General features: G+C 34.6%; 1 protein-coding gene across 22 annotated transcripts in view; it reads right to left on the reverse strand.

The window, feature by feature from the left end:
* ADAMTS6 (ADAM metallopeptidase with thrombospondin type 1 motif 6) overlaps nucleotides 1-22266 on the reverse strand; it is a 279491-nt gene that overhangs the window by 131313 nt on the left and 125912 nt on the right. For 21 of the 22 annotated variants that reach the window (XR_015148908.1, XR_015148909.1, XR_015148911.1 and 18 more), the window contains 2 exons: nucleotides 16096-16242; nucleotides 7149-7290 (listed from right to left, as the gene is read on the reverse strand). Coding sequence is in view for 13 of the 22 variants with exons in the window: in XM_086361952.1 (XP_086218078.1) it covers nucleotides 7149-7290; nucleotides 16096-16242 (289 nt within the window). In the remaining 9 variants the exon portion in view is untranslated. Of the gene's footprint in view, nucleotides 1-7148; nucleotides 7291-13039; nucleotides 13176-16095; nucleotides 16243-22266 lie in introns of those variants that run through there. The other variant, XM_086361960.1, reaches the window with a different exon arrangement.

Here is a 22266-nt window from a genome sequence, read left to right on the forward strand (position 1 = left end):
GTGGCACTGGCCTTCTCTCAGCTCTTCAAATACACAGCCTCAGGGTCTTCACAAGAGTCTTCTCTCCTCTCTTTACCAGATAATTCTTCTCACTTATTTACTTACCAAATATTTTCTGAGCTCCTATTATGAGGCAGACGTGCTATTCGCTTTATAAACAGCCATCAACAAACAGGCAGGCAGAAGCAAAATGAACAAAATATACAGTATGTTAGAAAGTATCAGTAACAAATAATAAGAAAAAAAAGTCAGGGAAAATTACATGACGTGTGTTTGTGTATGTATATGTGTGTGTGCAGTTTCAGATAAGGTTGTTAGGACAGGCCTTACTTAGAAGATTACATTTAACTAGCTAACAGGTAATCAAATAAGTAAAATGATTATGGACTGTGGTAAGTGCTGCTGCTGCTGCTAAGTCACTTCAGTCATGTCCGACTCTGTGTGACCCCATAGACGGCAGCCCACCAGGCTCCCCTATCCCTGGGATTCTCCAGGCAAGAACACTGGAGTGGGTTGCCATTTCCTTCTCCAATGCATGAAAGGGAAAAGTGAAAGTGAAGTCGCTCAGTCGTGTCCGACTCTTAGAGACCCCATGGACTGCAGCCTACCAGGCTCCTCCGTCCATGGGATTTTCCAAGCAAGAGTACTGGAGTGGGGTGCCATTGCCTTCTCCGTGGTAAGTGCTATGAAGGAAATAAAAAGCACAATTTCCTTTATGCTTTAACTGGGAGCATAAATGTAAGTAACTGGGAGAAGACTGCATATAGATGGATCAGACTGAAGGCCTGTCTGCAGAGAAACTGCATATGAGCTGAGATTGAAGGATGAAATTTAGTCAAAATGTGATGCTTAGAGTATGTTAACATACTCCCCAAAGTACAGATGGCTCAGATTCTCCTAAAGTACCACTAACATATCAGTTATATAGGATGGTATCATAGATGACATAGATATTCATAGAGGAAAGGGAAATATGTATTGAATGTCTACCGTGTGAAAGGTAAATGAAAAGTATCTTGTCATACTCTAGCTTTTTGAAATCTTCAAGGACAAATTAGCTGATGTTCACTGTAAAAAGTGGCTGAGTAAAATCTCTTGGTGATCAATGAACATTTAGGTTGCTTCCACGTCTGAGCTATTTTGAAAAATGTTGCAATAAATATGAGAGAACATACCTTCTTATAGATCCTGATTTCAGTTCCTCTGGATATATACCCAGGAGTAGGATTCCTAGATCATATGGCAGTCTTATTTATAATTGTTTGAGAAAGCTCCATATTGTTTTCCACAGTGGCTGAACAAATTTACATTCTCACCGTGTATAAAAACAATATGGAAAATGATTGTATTTAATGAGATAAATGCAGAGCACCTCTTTAAATTTTATACAGAAAAAAAAAAAAGAATTCTCTTTTTTCCACATTTTTGTGAACACTAATTATCATTTTTTTAATAATAACCATCCTAACAGGTGTAAGGTGATATCTCATTGCTCTTTTGATTTGCATTTTCCTGATGATTAGTGAGGATTAGCACCCTTTCATATAATTGTTCATTTGTATGTCTTTTTTTGAGAAATGTCTATTTAGTTCCTTTGTTGATTTTTAAACCGGATCATTTGCTTTTTTTGCTAAAACTATAAGAGTTCCTTATATACTGTGGACATTATACGTTCATCAGATATATCGTTTGCAAATAATTTCTGCACATTCCATAAACTGGCTTTTCATTTTGTTGACTGGTTTGCTGTACGGAGCCTTTTATTTTGATGTACTCCCACTCATCTATAGTTACTTTTGTTGCCTGTACTTTTCATATCAAGAAACCACTGCCAAGAACAGATCAAGAAGCTTTTCTCCTATATGTTCTTCTAGGAATTTTATAGTTTCCAGTCTTACATTTCAGTCTTTAATCCACTTTGAGTTAATTTTTGCAATATGGTGTACGCTAAGGGTGCAGTTTTATTCTTCTGAATGTGGTTGTTCAGTTTTTCCAGAGCATTTTATTGAAGAGACTGTCCTTTCTCCTGACTCAGCTCCACCCATCAACAGAAAATTGGATTAAAGATTTACTAAGCATGGCCCCCCCCATCAGAACAAGACCCAGTTTCTCCCTCAGTCAGTCTCTCCCATCAGGAAGCTTCCATAAACCTCTTATTCTTCTCCATTAGAGGGCAGACAGTCTGAAAACCACAATCACAGAAAACTAATGATCTAATCAGATGGACCACATTGTTGTCTAACTCAATGAAACTATGAGCCATGTCATGTAGGGTCATGGTGGAGAGTTCTGACAAAATGTGGTCCACTGGAGAAGGGAATGGCAAACCACTTCAGTATTCTTGCCTTGAAATCCCATGAACAGTATGAAAAGACAAAAGATAGGACACTGAAAAATGAACTCTCCAGGCTGGTAGGTGCCCAATATGGTACTGGAGATCAGTGGAGAAATAACTCCAGAAAGAATGAAGAGACAGAGCCAAAGCAAAAACAACATCCAGTTGTGGATGTGACTGGTGATGGAAGCAAGATCCAATGCTGTAAAGAGCAATACTGCTTAGGAACCTGGACTGTTACATCCATGAATCAAGGCAAATTGGAAGTAGTCAAATAGGAGACGGCAAGAGTAAACATCAACATTTTAGGAATCCGCGAACTAAAATGGACTGGAAAGGATGAATTTAACTCAGATGACCATTATATCTACTACTGTGGGCAGGAATCCCTTAGAAGGAATAGAGTAGCCATCATGGTCAACAAAAGAGTCTGAATTGCAGTACTTGGATGCAATCTCAAAAGCGACAGAATGATCTCTGTTCGTTTCCAAGGCAAACCATTCAATATCACAGTAATCCAAGTCTATGCCCTGACTAGTAATGCTGAAGAAGCTGAAATTGAATGGTTCTACAAAGACCTACAAGACTTTCTAGAATTAACACCCAAAAAATATGTCCTTTTCATTACAGGGGACTGCAATGAAAAAGTAGGAAGTCAAGAAACACATGGAGTAACAGGCAAATTTGGCCTTGGAGTACAGAATGAAGCAGGGCAAAGGCTAATAGAGTTTTGCCAAAAGAACGCACTGGTCATAGCAAACATCCTCTTCCAACAACACAAGAGAAGACTCTACAAATGGACATCAATCGATGGTCAACACCGAAATCAGACTGATTATATTCTTTGCAGCCAAATATGGAGAAGCTCTATACAGTCAGCCAAAACAAGACCGGCAGCTGATTGTGGCTCAGATCATGAACTCCTTATTGCCAAATTCAGACTGAAACTGAAGAAAGTAGGCGAAACAATTAGACCATTCAGGTATGACCTAAATCAAATCCCTTATGATTATGCAGTGGAAGGGAGAAATAGATTTAAGGAACTAGTTCTGATAGAGTGCCTGATGAACTATGGACGGAGGTTGGGACATGGTACGGGAGACAGGGATCAAGACCATCTCTAAGAAAAAGAAATGCAAGAAAGCAAAATGGCTGTCTGAGGAGGCCTTACAAATAGCTGTGAAAAGAAGAGAAGCAAAAAGCAAAGGAGAAAAGGAAAGATATACCCATTTGAATGCAGAGTTCCAAAGAATAGCAAGGAGAGATAAGAAAGCCTTCCTCAGAGATCAGTGCAAAGAAATAGAGGAAAACAATAGAACGGAACAGACTAGAGATCTCGTAAAGAAAATTAGAGATATCAAGGGGACTTTTCATGCAAAGATGGACTCAATAAAGGACAGAAATGGTATGGACCTAACAGAAGCAGAAGATATTAAGAACAGGTGGCAAGAATACACAGAAGAACTGTACAACAAAGATCTTCATGACCCCAATAATCACAATGGTGTGATCACTGACCTAGAGCCAGACATCCTGGAATGTGAAGTCAAGTGGGCCTTAGGAAGCATCACTATGAACAAAGCTAGTGGAGGCGATGCAATTCCAGTTGAACTATTTCAAATTCTGAAAGATGATGCTGCATTTGTTGATGATGCTACATCCGTGACAATATACAAGGCACTCTGCTTATTTAAATTATATGCAGAGTATATTATGAGAAACGCTGGGCTAGATGAAGCACAAGTTGGAGTCAAGATTGCCGGGAGAAATATCAATAACCTCTGATATGCAGATGACACCACCCTTATGGCAGAAATTGAAGAAGAACTTAATAGCCTCTTGATGAAAGTGAAAGAGGAGAGTGAAGAAGTTGGCTTAAAACTCAACATTCAGAAAACTAAGATCATGGCATTTCATCCCATCACTTTGTGGCAAATAGATGGGGAAATAGTGGAAGATTTTATTTTTGGGGGCTCCAAAATCATTGCAGATGGTGACTGCAGCCATGAAATTAAAAGCTTACTCCTTGGAAGAAAAGTTATGAACAACCTAGACAGCATATTCAAAAGCAGAGACATTACTTTGCCAACAAAGGTCCGTCTAGTCAAGGCTATGGTTTTTCTAGTAGACATGTATGGATTCAGAGTTGGACTATAAAGAAACCTGAGCACCGAAGAATTGATGCTTTTGAACTGTACTGTTGGAGAAGACCCTTAAAAGTCCCTTGGACTGCAAGGAGATCCAATTAGCCCATCCTAAAGGAAATCAGTCCTGAATATTCATTGGAAGGACTGATGTTGAAGCTGAAACTCCAATACTTTGGCCACCTGATGCGAAGAACTCACTCATTTGGAAAGATCCTGATGCTGGGAAAGATTGAAGGTGGGAGGAGAAGGGGACGACAGAGGATGAGATGGTTTGATGGCATCACCAACTCAATGGACATGAGTTTGAGTAACCTCCGTGAGTTGGTGATGGACAGGGAGGTCTGGCATGCTGCAGTCCATGGGGTCGCAAAGAGTCAGACACGACTGAGTGACTGAACTGAACTGATCCTTTCTCCATTGTGTACTCTTGTCACCTTGATTGAAAATCAGGTGATCATATATGCATGGTTTCATTTCTGCATATCTATTCTGCTCCACTGGTAAATTACCAAAAGTATTCAAATGTATATTAATCAACCTATTTAGAAAGAATTCAGACAAGATTTTTCATAACTACAGATGCAATTACTGATAATCCCTACAATGACCGCATGATGACAAAAATGAAAGACATGGAAAGCTCACCACTGCTACGTTCTGGGTCAGTCTGTAGATCTTTGTTTAAAATCTTCCCTGACATCATTATAGACCTGCTAGTTGAAAGATTTCTTGATGAAACATTTCTTGATGCTTCAACACTATAAGTATCTCCTCACCAAAAGGACAGAGTGCCTTTTTTGAACCTCCAGTGTTTGTGTTTGGCATTTATCTCAGGATGCTATATTCAGATAGCCATCTAAATTAGGGCTGGTTTGTTTTTCCCTTGGAAGGAAAGTTATGACCAACCTAGATAGCATATTCAAAAGCAGAGACATTACTTTGCCAACAAAGGTCCGTCTAGTCAAGGCTATGGTTTTTCCAGTGGTCATGTACGGATGTGAGAGTTGGACTGTGAGAAAGCTGAGCGCCAAAGAATTGATGCTTTTGAACTGTGGTGTTGGAGAAGACTCTTGAGAGTTCCTTGGACTGCAAGGAGATCCAACCAGTCCATTCTAAAGGAGATCAGTCCTGGGTGTTCATTGGAAGGACTCATGCTAAAGCTGAAACTCCAATACTTTGGCCACCTCATGCGAAGAGTTGACTCATTGGAAAAGACTCTGATGCTGGGAGGGATTGGGGGCAGGAGAAAAAGGGGATGACAGAGGATGAGATGGCTGGATGGCATCACCGACTCGATGGACATGAATTTGAGTGAACTCCGGGAGTTGGTGATGGACAGGGAGGCCTGGCACGTTGTGATTCATGGGGTCGCAAAGAGTCGGACATGACTGAGTGACTCAACTGAACTGAACTGACTGAAGCTACAAGTATATACAAAGATTGTGATCAAAAGTTTGGCTTTTTCTGAGGGAAAAAACAATCAAGGGAAAAAAGTAACTGAAAACATACAGCAACAAGAATAGAAGTAAAGATTCTTTATAGAGAGACAAAGTTTTACTTAAGACTCTAGATCTTTAGATAGTTGCACACAATCTTTAAATCTAATGCACAAAATGTGCTGCCAAAGCCTCCTAGGAATAATAATATACTTGTCACTCAAAGGTTATTTAAAAAATCACTTTCCTTTGTACTGCACCCAAGAAGAATAACTGGTACAGTACAATATGTGTATCATTTAGTCTTTTTTTTTTTTAATCCTCCGCCTCTTGTTTTGCAGACTTCTCCGCGCCACTGCAACTTGACGAGCCAGGTCACAGACCACACCCCTCCATTTAGTCTTAACTACCTTTTATTGTTATTATTTTTTTAAGGGATTTTAAACACACTGTTTACAAAAAATTGGAACCAAAGCCTTAAACTTACTTTCAAAATTTTTTGACATACAATTCATCATTTAAAAATCCTATTCTTTCATTCAACATGTTTACATTGTGTATCTACTATGAATGTCTCCGCTATTAGACACTGAAATCTTTCTCTATGAAAATTTAAAAAGAATTATTTTTTAACATCTTCTGAGGTAGATCCTGAAACTTTTTTAGACAGACAAGAAGAGTAAACCATGATGCTCAGAGAAGAAGAGTAAACCATGATGCCTCCATTATTTTCCCATAGCAATTTTCCTTGTTTCTCTATTAAGCCTAATGTCATTTTGTCCCCACTCAGTTACTGTGTTAGAATGTGGGCAACTTGCAATGACTCAATACTAAAAGTATAAGTTAAAACTCTGAGTCAAAGTCAAAGTGTCCTTAACCCAGTTATTACAGTACCAGAAAAGGTGGGAAGTGGAGTTTTCAAAATCATAACATTTTAAAGACAGAAGTTGGCATTATAAACTCAGAACTTAAAAAAGAAATACACTGGAAAATATTTAAATTTTATCTGCATCCTTCTCAAGACATTTGAAATTTATTTAATTAAAGGATTATTCAAACATTTAGAATAAATATTATACAAATGATTTCAGAAAAGGAGCAATGTCAAAGGCCGTACTTGTGTTAATACTGATACCAGAGAAATTACATTCATCAAAATTCCATCTTAACAATTGCATCATGAAAAAAAAAACATATATATGACTAAACAGAAGGATTAAGACTTCTTACCCCATATTTACATTGTCGAGATGTTGCTCCATACTGGAAACGGCATTGTTCATCAGCATCATACACCTGACCTGGGGCCACAGCTGGATAAAGAAAGTCACGCTTGGGAGGCTCATTATCAAGGCAAGTACCACGGCCTGAACTGTTCAACATAAAGGATCAAAGGAGATTAGGTACACTGTGGACTATTTCAATCTCAGTCATGAAACCATGTATTGAGTTATTTATTTTAATAATTGATGCATGAAAAACAATATATTCTACTAATATATAATCATGGCAAAATAGAATAGCTTTATTAAAACTTGAATAAGAGTTCCAATAGTTTTTTCCAGAACTAAGATGCAATAAAAACATCTTACAAAATAATTTAAAAATGTCAGGTTGGCCTTTAAACACTGATTTAAACTAATTTCTGGAGAAATCAAAACAATTTCATACTGCTCTAAGTTTCTTGTTTGTTTTCAGTGAAAACATAACCATATCTGGTAGTGGAATCAAAAACAAAATATGGGAAAAAAACTGGTTGTGATCCTTAAAGACCTAATCTATATACTTCCACCTTGGGTAGAACAAATAGATGGTGTGGTAAAACATGTCCAAAGGTTCTTGAAATATTTCAATAACAAATGGGCTGAATGACAGATGAGGCCAAGATCCAAAGTTCTCTTCTCAAGTATATTAAAAGTGTTTAGTCTCTCAAAAATTTCATATTTCATCTAGGATCATCAGAATTGGAAAAGAGAATGTTCTCTTCTCTATAATTTCTGCTTTTCAAAGTATGCTTCATTCAAACATAATATTTAATTCAGTGGAACAAATAACATAAAGATCGCCAAAAGTCAGACAGAATATCTTAGTTTAAAGAGCTTTATACTTTGCTAAATATAATTGTTCTTTTTATTTAGTCAGTGTGCATAAAATAGGACAGATGCTTTTTTACTTTCATTTCACATGTGAATAAGTTAGAATTTTTAAAGAATTCCTATGCCAACATTTAAAAATTTTTTCCAACATTCCTGTCAATTGTGCCAGCACTTCTGTTTTTTTTTCCAAATCTTTTCCATCCACTTTGCCAAAGGAAAATAATTTTACAAGTAGAAGTTCCTCAACTATTACTTAGGACAGTACAAATTTTCATTTATAGGTAAGCAAGAAAAAAACATGCATAATAATAAACTTCATATTCACTTCAAATTTTATCATTCTTATAATGTGAAAGTAAATGTTATATACTAATATATATTTGCATAGAAGCAAATAAATAACTCCCAAAAACTGAACCATGCTATTCATAAGGTGATAGATTCAAAGACCCCTTTTTCTTTCATTTATGCCTCTTGGTTAATTTTTTTTTTGTTTTGCTTTTTTGATTAATTTTTAAACAATAATGATATTTAGATGGAATATTAAATGTAGTACCAAATAGATAGATGTTATTATTGGCTATTATAATCGTTTCATTTGTCACTGCTCTAGGTGTCTAACTAATAGAGAAATTTTTTCACCCAGCTATCCATATGTTATGACAGAATGCTTTTTATTTTCTGTTCACAATGCTTTTAGAAATTGACATACACTAAGAAAGACCATTTCCAGATGAATTTTAAAAATAGTAAGTTCTTTTTATTATATAAAATAGCTTCACATGAGTATGCAAATTTTAGCCAAATAAAATTCTACTAGTAAATTCAAAATTTATATTAAGGTTAATGATAAAGAGGTCAATGTGAAAGTATAACAAAAGAAGAATTTATGAGGTAATTCCATTAGTAGTTTCATTTCCTAATTTTTTCCTAAAATATAAATTTCATCTCTATCTACAACAAACTATAAAAGTCTCTCTGAAAGGAGCTAAATATGTAATAAAAATAAAATATCAAGCTAAGTTCTATATAAATTAATGGAAAATTTTTAAACACTGACTTAAGTACAGGATCCTACAGATATTAAATATTTGCCAATAGCATAACAAGGAAAGTATAAGATATATTCACTTAAGTGGCACCAACTCAAAATCCATTAAAAAAATAGTATACATAATTATTTTTAATTAACCTAAAAACTTAAGAGAAAGAAGTATGTGGACCCCCCAAACATTTACAAACAGGATAACCTGAGGAAAAAAATAAAACGTGGAAAAAAATTCTTTCCTGATAGCTAACAGAACTGGATTAACCTAGGAAGAAACAATAATTACTTCATTTAAAGTTCTTGTTCCCAGGTATTAATGGTCTACAAATCATGGTTGGTGGGCTTTCCTAGTAGCTCAGCTGGTAAAGAATCCGCCTGCAGGAAACCCCGGTTCAATCCCTGGGTTGGAAAGATCCCCTGGAGAAGGGAAAGGCTACCCACTCCAGTATTCCTACTTGGAGTCCATGAGGTCACAAACAGTCGGACACGACTGAGTGACTTTCACTTTTTCTTTTCACTTTCAATCCTGGTTGGCATTCTTTAAAAACTACCAAATCAGATGACTGTTACAGGAGCCTCCAGACAATGAAGAATGCCATGTAGTGTGGTCCCCTGTGGGAAAATCTTTGTGAGAAAGTCTACCCCAAAAGTGATTTGTGTTTCAATTGCTTTGTATTGATGTGGTCTAGTTAGTCATCTAGACATGTGTCATCTCTTTCCTATATATATATATATATATATATTTTTTTTTTTTTGTAGAAGAAACACCATATAAAATACAAGTGAAAAAAATAACAGACTTTTAAATAATAAACATGTATTTAGGAATACAGCATCAACAAAAATCTTTTAAAATGGATTTGGCTATAGTTGTACAAAATATCAATGCTTGCAAGTCTAGTGTTTTACCTACTAGTATTGGCTCTAGGATAGCAAGTGTAGGATATCTGCAAGCTTGATTTAAACTATTTCTACATTTTGGGTAGAAAATGTACCACATATTTTCCTTCTAGTAATGATAAATATTATATACAGTAAAACCTTGACTGAAGTATTTGAGGGGTAAGATAGTCTTCATACTTTAATTCTTAACTTAGGGTTAAGCTACAAAAACAGTTTTTACATGATGTTACTAAAATCTGTCTGTTACTTTTTGGTTATTTTCAAGTAAGTTAAACCTATAAACAGTAGGTATTAATTAACTCTTTAGTCGCTCAAGCTGTGTCTGACTCTTAAGAGACCCTGCAGCCTGCCAGGCTCCTCTGTCCACTGGATTTCACAGGCAAGATTACTGGAGTGGGTTGCCATTTCCTTCTTCCAGGGATCTTTCCCAGGGATTGTGCCTGCATCTCTTGCACTGGCAGACAAATTCTTTAGCCCTGAGCCACCAGGGAAGCCCTTAGAAGATAATTATTCTGGATATTTTCATGCCTCTGTGCCATCAATTGCCATTATGAAATATCACAGATATAAGTATAGAAAGAAGATAGAGGACATGAACCTGAGAGATGTACATTTAACTCTAAGAAGTGTTTTCTTTGTTTTTGTCCCCTTAGGAAATTTCCAAGTGCTCAATCACAACTCTCTTTGTCTCCCAAAGAATTAATGATTTTTTTCTGTGTAATTCAAATTTCTAATGCCCACATATTACATTTTCATTCTCCAAATAAATAAAAGGTATAAAATCTGAATCTACAGGGAAGAGGATGCAATTAATGATTTTTAAAATAATTATTTTTGCCTGATTTTTAAAATAATAATTTCTTTGGTGTTGTCAGTAATTATTCATCTCTCAATTTATTCATCTGACAGTTCTTGAATTCTACATAAAAGGAGTCATTTTGTAGGTTTTCTTTTATGAATTTATCCTTCTGCTCAATACTATGAATGTGAGACACATCCATGTTGAGCTGTGCAATTGTAAGCTATTCATTTATATTGTTCTTTGATATTCCATTTAAGACTATGTCACTTCTATTAACAAGTGTTTAAATTATTTCTAATTTCTAGAAATTGCAAATTATGCTGACATAAATCATTTTGTATTGTCTTCTGGTATAAATGATTTTCTTAAAAATATTAGATATGAGTTAATTACATATATTTTATAGTTGTTTTAACAAAAAGAAGCTATGAGTAATTTTTACTAATCTAAGCTTACAATTAATCAATATAATCATATATTCTTATGATACTGAGCCTGTTATTTATGCTATTTTAAAATTAATAGTAGTAATATTATATATAAATTTTCTTGAATTTTCTCATAAAATGCCACTTTTAAGCATAACGAGCTTGTGCCCTAGTGTCATATGTGAATTTTTTCATTCAGAAAACATAAACCTCACTCACTAATAAATGAAATGAAGAACATTGTATGTTCCACCTATAAGATGTTATTACAACTTACTATTGCTTGGGACAAGATATACTTGTCCTGAGCAAAACTGTATACTCCATAAAAGCAGAAGTATGATTAGTTCCCTAGCAGCACATATTTCACAACTAAAAGTCTAATCCTGGTTAATATCTATAGCAATATAGGTAATTATTGAACTAATACACTCCACTTTTGTTTATGCTTCTAAGACAAGGCAAAAAATATGTATTAGTTTGAGAACATGCTTTTTCCCTAATTATGAAACTCTTAGTAAATCAAAGTATATTTACAGTTCCAGAAATCCTTACAGAATGAGAGCAAAGTCATATTTTATGTATTCCACTTCTAATTTAGAGAAGTCTTATTTACAGAGTTCAAAAATTAGCTTTGAATATAGGAACATGAGCCAGATTTGTGTCTTCAATTAAAATGTACAGATTCTTATGTAAAATATGGTGTTTTGGCTTTGTTTCCAGAACACATGAAAACATAATTGTAATTTTAGATTTATTTTTCAGTTAAACAATTACACTATAAAGTACAGATCTTCAGCCTATAACAGTGGGTTAATCTAAGAAATAGATCTTTCAATATAACCCTGATTATATCTTAACAGTTTCTTAACAACAACAACAAAAAGTTAACAGATAATATAACATCTACCTTTTCCTATAAAGTTGTGCTAACACACGTAAGTTAAGCAAAAATGAATTAGGTGTCTCATCTATGGCAAGTCAAGTGTCTTACCTACTACATTTTCATAAACTGCTCTACCAATCTTCACAAAACTAATAATATATTACCTTTAAAATGAATTACTCTAAGACCTTTATCTCTTGCCCTCTATAGGACTAGGATACTTGAACACAACTGAACTTGAGGCTTCCAATATGCAAACACTATGCTAATCATGTTTACTAAGTTATGCTCTTTTTCTCCACATGTAATTATGACTTATCAAAGATATTTATGGGTTAGAGTGAAGTCCCCAAAATATGTCAGATAAATGGAAGGAGGAGAAATTTGTTTTGCTAAGCTGTTTTTTGGCTCCACATAAAAAAGAGGTCCCATCTATAAAAGTTGTTTTCTGTCTAATAGACTACTGATAGTGACATTCAAAAGTAATTGCTCTAGAAGAATTGTTAAGTGCCTTACTTGTCCTGTTCATCTTATATCACTTCTCTTGCAGCTCTACCTTTCTTTCTAGTTCATCTTCAACCATAATATTGCTTCTCTTTTTTTCAGCTTCCATCTTTTCTGTGAAAATATTTAATTTGGAACTGTAGGAAATTTTGCTACGGATCTCTGACAGTTCAAACAATATAACAGACTTTAAATAGAGCAAGAGTTGATTCACAGAGGCCCCAGGATTTTTGAGGACTATAGGAAATTACTCTGTACTACCACTAAGTGGTGGAAAATGTATGAAAAACTGGCCTCAATTACTTCTGGCTGCCTTCTACTGCCTGGTAAATTAGCCCATAGACATCAATGAATGTGAGCCATAATACCAGGTTCATCTTCTCTAGTTTCTAAATAAATAAATAAATGAATAAATAAATAAATAAGTCCCGCAGGCAGATAGGAAGGACACTACCTGCAAAGCCGTCGTCGAAAACATCAGAAGCTGGCATAACACGTCCATTTTAACGGTAATGGGTTCTTTATTATTTAATCAGGACGGCTTCTGGGCGATTCATGAACCACTTATTGAATCACCGAGTTTAAGAAATCTGAAAAAAAATATTGGGAGTTGGTAAACACCATCTCCTGATTGATCAATAGCACCTAGTGTTTCAGAATGACACGAGAGACTTTTTTACTCTATTGGCATTTAAAGGCCATGGAATTGCTTTCAGTTGAACATAGTGAATAGTGAATCTCTATAAATCATAGAAAGCTTATTGTTAAAATCCACCATCATCTTTGGCCTATATAGTCACTAAGTAGAGAAAAGTATGCATTCTGTTGGCAGGGCTGCAATTCCTAAACAATTCATCTTTCAAGATTTCTTTTTCTTGAGAAGAGAAACTAAAATAAAATGTTATGAGTCTTTTTGAGCCAACTATAAAACATAAATGTAACCTCAATCCCTAATCAAAATATCACTGGATTTTTAAAAATATCACACAAAGCTGTTAAAGCAATTAAGTCCCCTGCATTAATAAAGAGGAACAAAGAAATTCAAGAAAGTTACTATTGTATCTTTGTGCTCCAGTGAACTGACCTTTTTAAAGGGCCTTGTGTTTAAAAAACCTTTATTACTTGGTCAGATTACAATCAGAGTTGTTTAGTTTACTGTTAAAGAGAGGCGGAAGAGATGCCAACTTCTCCCCAAATCCCTACCCATTGTCTTTCACAACTATCTTTTACTAATGCCTTTAACTTTGTGAGCATTCCCATGAGGATGCAACAGAAATATTTTTATAAAATACAGGATAATAAACCCACTAGAACCCTGTCAACACTAATTATGCTTACACATAGAAAACGCAAAGAGGTAATAAGGCTTACATAATGGTTTTTGGATTAATTCTTTCAATTAATTCAGTGGAATGATTTATTGCAACCAGCAATAATTTTACATCTCTCCTCAAACCAGTGGTGATTTCTTAACTGTATTTTATCAGCAATTTAGGGATTCCCTTTTGGAATGTTTTAACAGCCTTAATACAGTTTTAACTACACAGGGTCTGGCAAGAGATCAAAACCAGTCCTTGTATTTAGTATAAAGAGATATTCCTAGCAAATGGGCTGTACAACAGAAACAAGACAGAGGAATGAGAAATGATGTACTTGGGGAAGGAAAAAAAAAAAAAAAAAAACAAGCAGAGGAAATGCAAAAATGCACAGGAATACTGAGCATTCATACACTTTGTCTTTCTGGAGATAGACACTAAGATTCCATTATAAAAACGTGAGCCAAGTCAAGGGAGAGTTTCCAGATCTGGCTTGATTTCTAGACAGAGTAGATCTTCAACAGTGCTTAAAATTTAGGTTATATGGTCTTATTAAAACATCTCAGAAAATGATATTGCTAGTGCTTTGTGTTAAAAAACTACAAAAAGATGTCAAATTTTCTGTGCTCCTTCACCAAGTTTTGGCACAAGGCAAGTAATATAATTTATCTATTACAAAGATTAAAAATTGTTAGGTTATAGTATAGCTATTCAGAAGAGCTACCTTCTAAAAATACTTCCAATTCCTTCAATTTCATTATCACATTAATTCAAAAGAGTCCATTTTAAACACTTGTCTTTTGATCTTTGAGCAAAGCATTGCTCTCGGTAATTTATTAATAAAATCTCTTGTCTGGGGCTTTTAAAAATATGCAATTATAAGTTTTAAGAATATAATCTGGTTCTTAGCAGATATGAACCAAAATCTTAATAAGTAATGTTACCCTGCATAGTGTTAAAAGAAAATGTTGGTCACTCAGTTGTGTCTAACTCTTTGCAACCCATGGACTGTAGCTTGCCAGGCTCCTCTGTCCATGGAATTTTCCAGGTAAGAATACTGGAGTGGATAGCCATTCCCTTCCCTAGGTGATCTTCCCGATCCAGGGATCAAACCCAGGTCTCCCTCCAAATTTCTAAAATGTTACACTATGATCATGTTAAGGTGAACTTTAAACAAAAAATTTCTGTTGCTCTCCTATACTTTGTGTATGACCAACTTTTTCAGAATACTTAACCACTCCTCCTCAGAAAAAAATGGCAGAAAACAGTTAAAGGTAATGATAGAAAAACACTGCTTAAAACCTCGATATTATTTAATATACCACATCATGAATGTCTATTAAGTGCTTTATATACATTATAGTGTTATGCATAATTATTTACATAACAACTTGATGATATGTGTATCATTACCTAAATTTATTCAATAAATGAAGTCACTGACTATTAGAAGTTTAAGTAACAAACATGAATGACCAAGGTCACACTGTTAGAGAGTGAGACCTAAGTCTAACAGTTTCCAAAGGCTAATCTTAAAGTTCTATGCAGGTGAAATATGGAAAAACATCTGCTTTCCTCAACATAGTTACACCTAATTTATAGTCTTCAAATTTAAATAACTGGACTCTTAGAATATACGTTAAAGGACCAGCAAAGGAGTTCTCAAACTGGAGAAAAGATGAGTCATTTAATACATTTTCAAAGACAAATTTTCATTTTCTTATTTTCATTTCCTGGGTGTTTGGTTTTTTGTTGTTGTTGTTTGTTACTATTAGATACTTTGGCATTTCTACAGAACTCAGTTTTTTTTTTTTTTAACCAACAAAATGAAATATGTAATCACTGGATTAAGGCTTGGATTATGCATTACTAAATTATGTAAATCTAAATTCTTTCTAACATTCCTTCCCATTTGTTTAACATTTCTAACTCATATCATCAACCCCTTTTACAGTCTTACTCCAGTTCCTTAATCTGTTTGTGTCCCCCTAATTTAGTCTGTGTTCTATTTGAGTACAAAGAAAAAATTAAAAATTTGCCAGAGTGATATATTAAAGTATTTGGGGAACAGTCTGAAGTATCACTGGGACCTATAAAAGTTACTCATTATGCAGTTTGAAGCACTACATATTAGGCTTCTATCAATGGCTTACTTCTGGAGCAATTCATCATCACTCTCCAGAGGATTACTTACTCTAGAAAGCTGGTGATATAGTCTCGACTGCAGGCAGACCAGGAAAAGGGATTGGTATTTGCAGTAATGTGAGCTGCCATAAGTTTTGCTGCTTCATGACCTTTTGTCCCACAAGAATTTCCAATTCCATCATGGTTCATACCAAAACTGTTTTGACAAGGAAGAAACATAAGAAACATAAAAGAAAAAAATTAGAAAAAAATAAATAAAACAAACCCTCAATATGTTTTTTTTCCTTATTGGATCATTTATTAGCCCTATCAACATATGGCTTCTATCAAGATAGACTAGATTCTCTAAGGAAATATAGGATTAATGTAAAGAGATTAAGGAATAATTCAATGATACAATGTGTTTTTAAACCTGTTTAAATTTATAATATACTCTCAAATGTTATCTCATATGATACAGTCTCTCCTTGAACAGACAGTGGATGTATAATTGACCCATAAAAATCATACAGTTACTAAGTGTTGAAATTGTTAGTAGAACCTACCTAATATCTGCTAGAGTTCAAGCTATTTCATAATGCTGAGTCCAAAAAGGAATTATAAAAAGATAGTTATTATCCATAGAGTTTTACGTTATAGGCCAAACATAAAAACTCTTTTTCTTATTAATATGTATAAAGGAGAATTCAATACATTTTGTAATTTATGTTTGTGTGTGTATGTGCTTTCAAACCACCTTTTGAAAAATCTTGATACATTTAAGGATTATGAATATAGTCTATTCTTTACCATGGCCTCTCTGATTTTTTAAAGCTTTACTTTGCCATTTTTTTCCTGTGTCCAATAGCCATGCTGAGTGCTATCACTGTGATCTAAAAACATATCTCAATGATAAATTATAAAATTTTTCTGTAAAGGATCACTGCATATGAATAAAGTTAAGTCTTTCATCACAAGTAGCCAGAAGTTTAGGTGAAATCACTAAAAAATATCCTTGTTGTGTCCACTGTGACATTCTAGTAAGTGCACCATTATATCTGTTCAAGGAAATAAGTAATTTGTGTGACACAAGTAAGAAACAATTAAGAATAGTTGCTGGAGAAAAATTTGGAAAAGTAGTTGAGAACAGATAGTCTCAAGCTAATAAATGTAAGAAAGTATCAACACTTTAGGAAGTGCACAGACTTTAAAGATTTGTCAGTAAGAGCAACTGAAAATTTCTAAGCAGGAGAATATGGAATTGATCCAAATTTTAGAAAAATTATTATAGTAATTCTGTGGTGGAGACAATGGAATGGAAAGAGAATGGAGCCAGGGAACACAGATAAAAGATGATAACCAATTGAGAAATGAGGTAGATCTGAATGAGGGCATGGGACAGAGAAGAGGGATTAGATTTGAGACATATATGGGAAGGTGAATTCACAAATATAATATAAAAGAGCTATCATTAAGACAGATATGGTGGGACGAGGGAGGAGGAACTAATTATTCAGGTGTAGGGACTAACATAAGCAAAAGAACAGAATTATAGAGAGCCCTAAATTAAACCACCAAATAACCTTCCAAGAATATTAATACTTAGTCTTGGGTTTGACATCAACACACTCAAGCCAACCTCTTCCAGGAACATAATGATGGAGTATACTGTTTGTTGAATTAGATATACATTTTGTCAAAACATATATAAATTTATAGCTATTGATTTACATTAAAAAGTTCCTTACTGTAAATTTATAATTCAATAAACTTAATACTCCATATTTCTCACAAAGGTTGATGCTATATGATTTTTTTTGGAATAATGACAGCTTTAAAAATATCATTTCTGTTTAGCAGCAGCAGCATACAAATCCCTGAGTTATGTTAAGATAGGTATATGCAGGCACAGATGGCTTAAGAAAATCATTTTTTAAAGATTCCATAATTTCTTATTTATTCTTTTCTATGAAAGCAAAGTTTCTGTTGAAATCATATTTCTCCCACCTTACAACAGAAAAATTTACCTTTCACTCATCATAATTTTGTAATAGTTCATTGCCTCAGGGTATAAAAACATGGGTGTCAAGGAAAGAGACAATTAGAAACAGTGTCGGGACTAAGAAGAATGATTTCAGTGATTGAGTAACATATGTAGTTTCTTGCTTTCATCAAGTTTATAGGACGATATAATCAAATTAACAGCTGATGGGTTGTTAAAAATTTTGATGATAGAGCCCCAAGTTTATGTGTTAACAAATAATTCAAAAGAAGTTTAAAGAACTGACTGATATTTCTATAATAAAATCTCTTCATCTCAACTACTTATGTGATCCAATTTTATCAACATTCACATCTATAGAAAAAAAAATAAAAAAGCTGAATTGGTGCTGAAATCCTGTCTTACTCTAACAGTACAGAGGTAAATACAGTAATTGAAAATATACATTGAAAGATACATCTTCTATTACTTCTTGGTCTTTTGGCTAAGATCAAGTCTAATAAAGATATATTTTCTAAGATAAACTTTATTTTTATATTTAACTATTTATTAAAATTCATAATATATACATATTCTTCTAATCAGTTATTAATAATTGTAATGTAATGAACACATAATCCAGAAAAAAGATTTTTTATGATCACAGGAAATTTAAAAAATGTAATTGTAACTTAAATTTTTTGTTGTAGAGATATTTTATATAATTGAAATACTTTTAAGCATAAAAACATGTTTTTAAAAAATATTAAGAAATATTAAAATATGCATTAGGAATGATATACTGGGAGGGAAAGGAGCAGCAGAAATGCTGAGCTAACGAAGGGGAAAAAAAGATGTAAATTTGACTATAAAAGAAGAACCAAATGGATAAAGAAGCTGTGGTACACATACACAATAGAATATTTCTTAGCCATAAAAAAGAATGACTTTGAGTAAGTTCTAGTGAAGTGGATGAACCTAGAGCCTGTTAAATAAAGTAAGTCAGAAAGAGAAAAACACAAACAGTATATTAATGCATATATATGAAATCTAGAAAATGGCACTGTTGAACCGATTTGCAGGGAAGGAATGGAGACACAGATGTAGAGAATGGCCTTGTGGACACAGTCGGGGACAGGGAGTGTGAGAGGAATGGAGAAAGTGGCATCAACATATGCACACTATCAGGTGTAAGATGGATGGCCTGTGAGAAGTTGTTGTGCAGCACAGGGAGCCCAGTCTGGTGCTCCATGATGACCTGGAGGGATGTGATGGAGGGAGGGGAGGAAGGCCAGGGAGGGAGAGGATGTATGTATAACTATGGCTAATGCATGTTGCTATATGACAGAAACCAATACAACATTGTAAGAATAAGAAACAAAAACCAGAAGAACCTATTAGTGTATTTTCAAAATGCACAATGATAGTTACCAAATTGCTATGGCATTTAGATTCAATCAGGTATATTTAAGGAGGTTTTAACTTTTTACATAGTAATTTTTGCAGTACTCTAGAAATTCTATCCTTTGCAATTAGTTAGACATAACAAATTTTGGACACCCACTGAAAAATAACCAATAGGGTACATAGTTTTTAAAAATTCAGAAGTAAATAAGGGAAAAGATTTGAAAATTGACGAATTCAAGTATCTGAAGAAGTAAATCTTAAATTCTATTTCTACACAGTCTTCATAGTTTCAGGGTCAGGTGCAGATAGCTGTCTTAAGTATCTTGGTTTCAGTTGTCTAGGAGAATGTATACTTTTACAAATTATATTTAAAATGTAAGAAATCCGAGAAATGATATGACTAATGTCAACTGGTTTACTGACAGTGACACAAAGTGAAATGGGACTTTACAATTGCCATTCATGACATCAGCTTCAAAATATCCCTCTAGTACATTGACCAGGCTGGAGTGTGTGTGTGTGTGTGTGTGCAAGCGCCTGTGGTGTGTGTATGTGTGTGTGTATTACAGAAAAGTTCCTTCCTGAAGAAACTCTATCAATGAGGAGTTTGGCAAAAGAAATGAAATTCATTAGTAATTAGAGAAAATAAATGAGAGCAAACTTTAAACCATTATATTAGCAAAAATGAGAATGTTACCTAGGACTAAATATTGCAATGGTATAGAGAAACTGAGATCTTAGTATAGAACAGTTAAAGTGTGGTAGGGCAGCTGTTCCATAGGGCAATTCAGCAGTACTTTGATTAAATAGAAGAAACATTATGACCCAGCAATTCTATTCTTAGAGAGATATTCCAGAAATATTCCTAAAAGGAACATGTATGAGGATGTTAGTGACAGAACTATTTACAATAGCAAGGAGTTGAAGACAATATAGGTGCTTGTCACTGGGGAATGGATAAGTAAACTGAAAACTAAGCAGAAGTTGGAAGTAACAAACAAGATAGACGTCTACACATAAATATAGGTGGATCTTAGAAACACTGAAAAATTGAGCAAAGGAACAAGGTCTATACCAGTATATCATACAAACAAAAATTACATACATATTATCAAATAACAAAGAAAGGCCAAGGAACTGTTCAGAGAGTTAAAGACTAAAGAGACATGAGCAAATGCAACAGAAACTAGACTGGAAGAGGGAAAGGTTAAAAAAAGCACTGCTGAGACAACTGAGGAAATTTGAATATGGATTACATATCAGATAATAATAGTGTATAAATGTTAAAACTAACTTGATAATCATACTGTGGTTATGTAAGAGATTGTTTTTTCTTCTTAGGAAAGGTACTGAAATATTTAGCGATAGGGGCATGTCTTCAACTTATTTTCAGATAGTACAGAAAAAAATACACGTACATATACAAAAAGAGAAAGAAATGTTGCAAAATATTAATAATTAAAAAATATGACTCAAGGACATATGGGAACTCTTTCTACTATATCATTTTCTCCATAACTTTGCAAACATTTCAAACTTAAAAAGTTAAAAAATAAACAGACATATATAAAACAATCTGCAATATTTTGCAAGGATACAGATGATTTCAAATATGCTAAGTCACTTCAGTCATGTCTGACTGTTTGTGATCCCATGGACCGTAGTCTACCAGGCTCTTCTGTCCATGGGGATTCTCCAGGCAACAATACTGGAGCAGGTTGCCATTCCATTCTCCAGGGTATCTTCCCGACCCAGGGATCCAACCCTCATCCTTTATGCTTCCTGCACTGGGAGGTGTTCTTTACCACTAGTGCCACCTGGGGAGCCCAAATATAGGTATCAAATTTATTAAAGGAAAGAGGGAAGAAATGGGAGTGAAAACGGGAATACGGAAATACACATTTACATATATTAAAACAGGGCTTCCCTGGTAGCTCAGCTGATAAAGAATCTGCCTGCAATACAGGAGACCCCAGTTCGATTCCTGGGTTGGGAAGTTCCCCTGGAGAAAGGATAGGCTACTCATTTCAGTATTCTTGGGCTTCCTTCGTGGCTCAGATGGTTAAGAATCCAGCTGCAATGTGAGAGACATGGGTTCGATTCCTGGGTTGGAAAGATGCCCTAGAGGAGGGCATGGCAACCCACTTCAGTATTCCTGCCTAGAATCCCCATGGACAGAGGAGCCTGGTAAGCTATAGTCCATGGGGTTGCAAAGAGTTGGATACAACTGAGTAACTAAGCACAACACATATTAAAACAAGAAGGGTTCTTGCTGGGACTGATAATGATGATGTGCCAAGATCTAAGGAAAGATAGATAAATAGATATAAAATAAACTCAGCTCCCTGTTCTTGAGGTAAATAATAATTTAAAAAAAAAAAAAAGGAGAGTTAGTGAACCTGGTGCCCACTCCACTGAAAGAATAGTGATAGGAAGAGAACATTATCATGGTTGGTTTTATGTGTTTAATAAAATACTTCAGATTAGGTAATGATTGTCATTTGTTTGACAGAGAGAGATAAAGACACATAGAGGTAGAGAGAAAGAGAAATGAGAGAGACGCTCTTGTAATTTCCCACATTTTGTTGAGTATGATAAGTCTGCAAGGCTTGTTCTTAACCCAGGCCCCAGGACATTCCTCAGAATAACTTTGAGAAATGAGGTTACATCTCCCTGGACAAATAGCAGGTTTACTTATTACTTGTCATAAAAGTATTGGGCTTCCCAGGTGGCCCTAGTGGTAAAGAACCTGTCTGCCAGTGTAGGAGACAAGAGACTCAGATTTAATCCCTGGGTTGGGAAGATCCCCTGGAGAAAGAAATGGCAACCTACTCCAGTATTTTCTTGCCTGGA

Source organism: Bos grunniens, chromosome 20, assembly GCF_055505025.1.
Source record: "Bos grunniens cultivar Pamir isolate PY7600 chromosome 20, Bosgru_T2T1.0, whole genome shotgun sequence".
NCBI lineage: Eukaryota > Metazoa > Chordata > Mammalia > Artiodactyla > Bovidae > Bos > Bos grunniens.